General features: G+C 50.5%; 1 protein-coding gene across 1 annotated transcript in view; it reads left to right on the plus strand.

Moving 5' to 3' along the window:
• Positions 1 to 3,386, plus strand: part of LOC109924978 (protein phosphatase Slingshot homolog) — a gene marked incomplete at its 3' end in the record, with an annotated part of 5,402 nt that extends 2,016 nt beyond the window's left edge. The window contains exons 4-5 of the mRNA XM_048620732.1: positions 296 to 496; positions 3,137 to 3,386. Coding sequence (XP_048476689.1) covers positions 296 to 496; positions 3,137 to 3,386 — 451 coding nt within the window. The remainder of the gene's footprint in view (positions 1 to 295; positions 497 to 3,136) is intronic.
• Positions 3,387 to 3,462: the final 76 nt, after the last annotated feature.

Consider the following 3,462-nt stretch of genomic DNA (forward strand, 5'->3'; position numbering starts at 1 on the left):
CCTCCGACAGTGCCCGCTCCCTCAGCACTGACCCTCCGACAGTGCGGCGCTCCCTCAGTACTGACCCTCCGACAGTGCGGCGCTCCCTCAGCACTGACCCTCCGACAGCGCCCCCTCCCTCAGCACTGACCCTCCGACAGTGCGGCGCTCCCTCAGCACTGACCCTCCGACAGTGCGGCGCTCCCTCAGTACTGATACTCCGACAGTGCGGCGCTCCCTCAGCACTGACCCTCCGACAGTGCGGCTCTCCCTCAGCGCTGAGATGTGATGTGTCTGTGTCTGTGTCTCTCTGTAGTTGTAGTGGTTTACGCTGCTTGGTTCATTGTAAGATGGGAGTTAGTCGATCTGCATCCACTGTCATTGCCTACGCCATGAAACAGTATGGCTGGGATCTTGAGAAAGCCTTTTCCCACGTTAAGGAACGGCGTAGAGTTGTCAAACCCAATTCTGGTTTCCTCAACCAGCTCCGCATTTATCAGGGAATTCTGAATGCCAGGTGAGTTATCTGTGTTCTCTGTCAAATCTGATTGGAAACAGTGTCTGGTTTCAGGGAGTTCTCTGTCCCCCTTTCTCTCTCTGTCACTCCTTCTATCTCTCTCTCTCTGTCCTTCCCTCATACTGTCTCCCTATCTGTCTAACTTTCTATCTAACCATCTCTCTTTGTCTCTCTCTTTCTCTCTGTCCTTCCTCTTTCTGTTTCCCTATCTTTCTCTATCTTTCTATCTAACCATCTCTCTTTGTCTCTCTCTCTCTGTCCTTCCTCTTTCTGTTTCCCTATCTTTCTATATCTTTCTATCTAACCATCTCTCTTTGTCTCTCTCTCTCTGTCCTTCCTCTTTCTGTTTCCCTATCTTTCTATATCTTTCTATCTTTCTATCTAACCATCTCTCTTTGTCTCTCTCCCTCTCTCTGTGCTTCCTCTTTCTGTTTCCCTATCTTTCTATCTTTCTATCTAACCATCTCTCTTTGTCTCTCTCTCTCTCTCTCTGTCCTTCCTCTTTCTGTTTCCCTATCTTTCTATATCTTTCTATCTTTCTATCTAACCATCTCTCTTTGTCTCTCTCTCTCTCTCTCTGTCCTTCTTCTTTCTCTTTCTCTTTCTTTCTCTATCTTTTTATCTTTTTCTCTAGCACCATCTCTCTTTTGTCTCTCTCTCTTTCACTTCCTGTACGTGTCTCTCATTTCTGTTTTATTTTCTCTCTCTATCTCTCTCTCTGTGTTTCTGTCTCCCACCCTTCCCTGCCTCTCTCCTTACCCACTTCTCCTGTTCCCTCCCAGTCCTTCTCTCTCCATCTGAGTCTTTCTGTATCTTTCTTGCTTGCTAACTCTCTCTCTCTCACACATTCTGCCTCTCCCTCTCTCTCCATAGCCATCTCTATCCATCAGTCTCTTACATTTTCAAACTATCTCTCACTCATACTCTCGCTCTGTTTCTCTCTCTCTATCTGTTTCATGTTCTGTCTCTCACTTTCTCATTCTGTTACGCTCTCTCTGTCTCTCCCTCTTGCTGTGTCAATATGAGATTCTGTAATCTCTCATTCATTTGCACTGTTTTTTTGTTTTATTCCCTCATGAGACATGGGCCTCACTATCTGGGTCCAGCATTTATTGCCCTGTCCCTAGTTGCCCCGCTTGAGAAGGTGGGGGTGAGCTGCCTTCTTGAACCGCTGCAGTCTGTGCTGTGGGTTGACCCACAATGTCCCTTAGGGAGGGAATTCCAGGAATTCTGACCCAGTGACACTGAAGGAAAAGGGATATATTTCCCAAGTCAGGATGGAGAGTGGCTCGGAGGGGAACTTGCAGGGGGTGGTGTTCCCATGTATCTGCTGCCCCTTGTCCTTCTGGATGGAAGTGGGTCGTGGGTTTGGAAGGTGCTGCCTGAGGATCTTTGAATTTCTGCAGAGCATCTTGTAGATGGTACACACTGCTGCGACTGAGCGTCAGTGGGGGAGGGAGTGGGATGTTTGTGGATGTGGTGCCAATCGAGTGGGGGCTGCTTTGTCCTGGATGGTGTCGAGCTTCTTGAGTGATGTTGGAGCTGCCCCCATCCAGGGCAAGTGGGGAGTATTCCATCACCCTCCTGCCTTGTGCCTTGTAGATGGTGGGACAGGCTTTGGGGGGAGACAGGACGGGAGTAACTCGCTGCAGGATTCCCAGCCTCTGACCTGCTCTTGTAGCCGCTGTGTTTATGTGGTGGGTCCAGTTGAGTTTCTGGTCAATGGTAACCCCCGGGATGTTGATAGTGGGGATTCAGTGATGGTAACACCATGGAATGTAAAGGGACGGTGGTTAGATTGTCTCTTATTGGTGATGGTCATAGCCTGGCATTTGTGTGGCGCGAATGTCACTTGCCACTTGTCAGCCCAAGCCTGGATATTGTCCAGATCTTGTTGCATGTGAATATGGACTGTTTCAGTACCTGAGGAGTTGTGAATGGTGCTGAACCTTGTGTCATCATCGGCGAACATCCCCACCTCTGACCTTATGATGGAGGGAAGGTCATTAATGAAGCAGCTGAAGATGGTTGGGCCTAGGACTCTACCCTGAGGAACTCCTGCAGAGATATCCTGGAGCTGAGATGATTGGCCTCCCACAACCACGACCATCTTCCTATGTGTCAGGTATGACTCCAACCACCGAAGTGTTTGCCCCCTGATACCCATTGATGCCAGTTTTGCCAGGGCTCCTTGATGCCACACTCGGTTGAATGCAGCCTTGATATCAAGGGCTGTCACTCTCCCCTCACCTCTGGAATTCAGCTCTTTTGTCCATGTTTGAATCAAGGCTGTAATGAGGTCAGGAGCTGAGTGGCCCTGGGGGAATCCAAACTGGGCATCACTGAGCAGGTTATTGCTGAGCAGGTGCTTGGTAGCACTGTTAGGGACTGTCACTTTACTGATGATCGAGAGGAGACTGATGGGGCAGTAACTGGCCGGTTTGGATGTGTCCTGCTTTTTATGTACAGGACATACCTGAACAATTTTCCACATTGTCGGGTAGATACCAGTGTTGTAACTGTACAGGAACAGCTTGGCTAAGGGAACACAAATCTCTCCCTTTCTCACTCTCTCTCTCTCTCTCTGTCTCTCTCCCCATAAGTGTCTTACGTTCTCTATCTGTCTCTCTCTGTGTGCAGTAAACAGCGCCACAACTTTCTGTGGAGGAGTTGCTCGGAGACTGACCTCACTGACATTTCCAAGGAGCCAAAGCAGGATCCGGCCGTGAGACGATCCCAGGACGACTCTGAGACAGGACCCAGAAGGTCAAGGCAGCTGTCCCGTTCCCCTGGGTCTCTCTCCCCCTCAGGCCTCTCTCCTCGGCCTCACTCCCCCTCAGGCCTCTCTCCTCGGCCTCACTCCCCCTCAGGCCTCTCTCCTCGGCCTCACTCCCCCTCAGGCCTCTCTCCTCGGCCTCACTCCCCCTCAGGCCTCTCTCCTCGGCCTCACTCCCCCTCAGGCCTCT

The sequence above is a fragment of the Rhincodon typus genome, chromosome 48, assembly GCF_021869965.1.
Source record: "Rhincodon typus isolate 14 chromosome 48, sRhiTyp1.1, whole genome shotgun sequence".
NCBI classification, from domain to species: Eukaryota; Metazoa; Chordata; class Chondrichthyes; order Orectolobiformes; family Rhincodontidae; genus Rhincodon; species Rhincodon typus.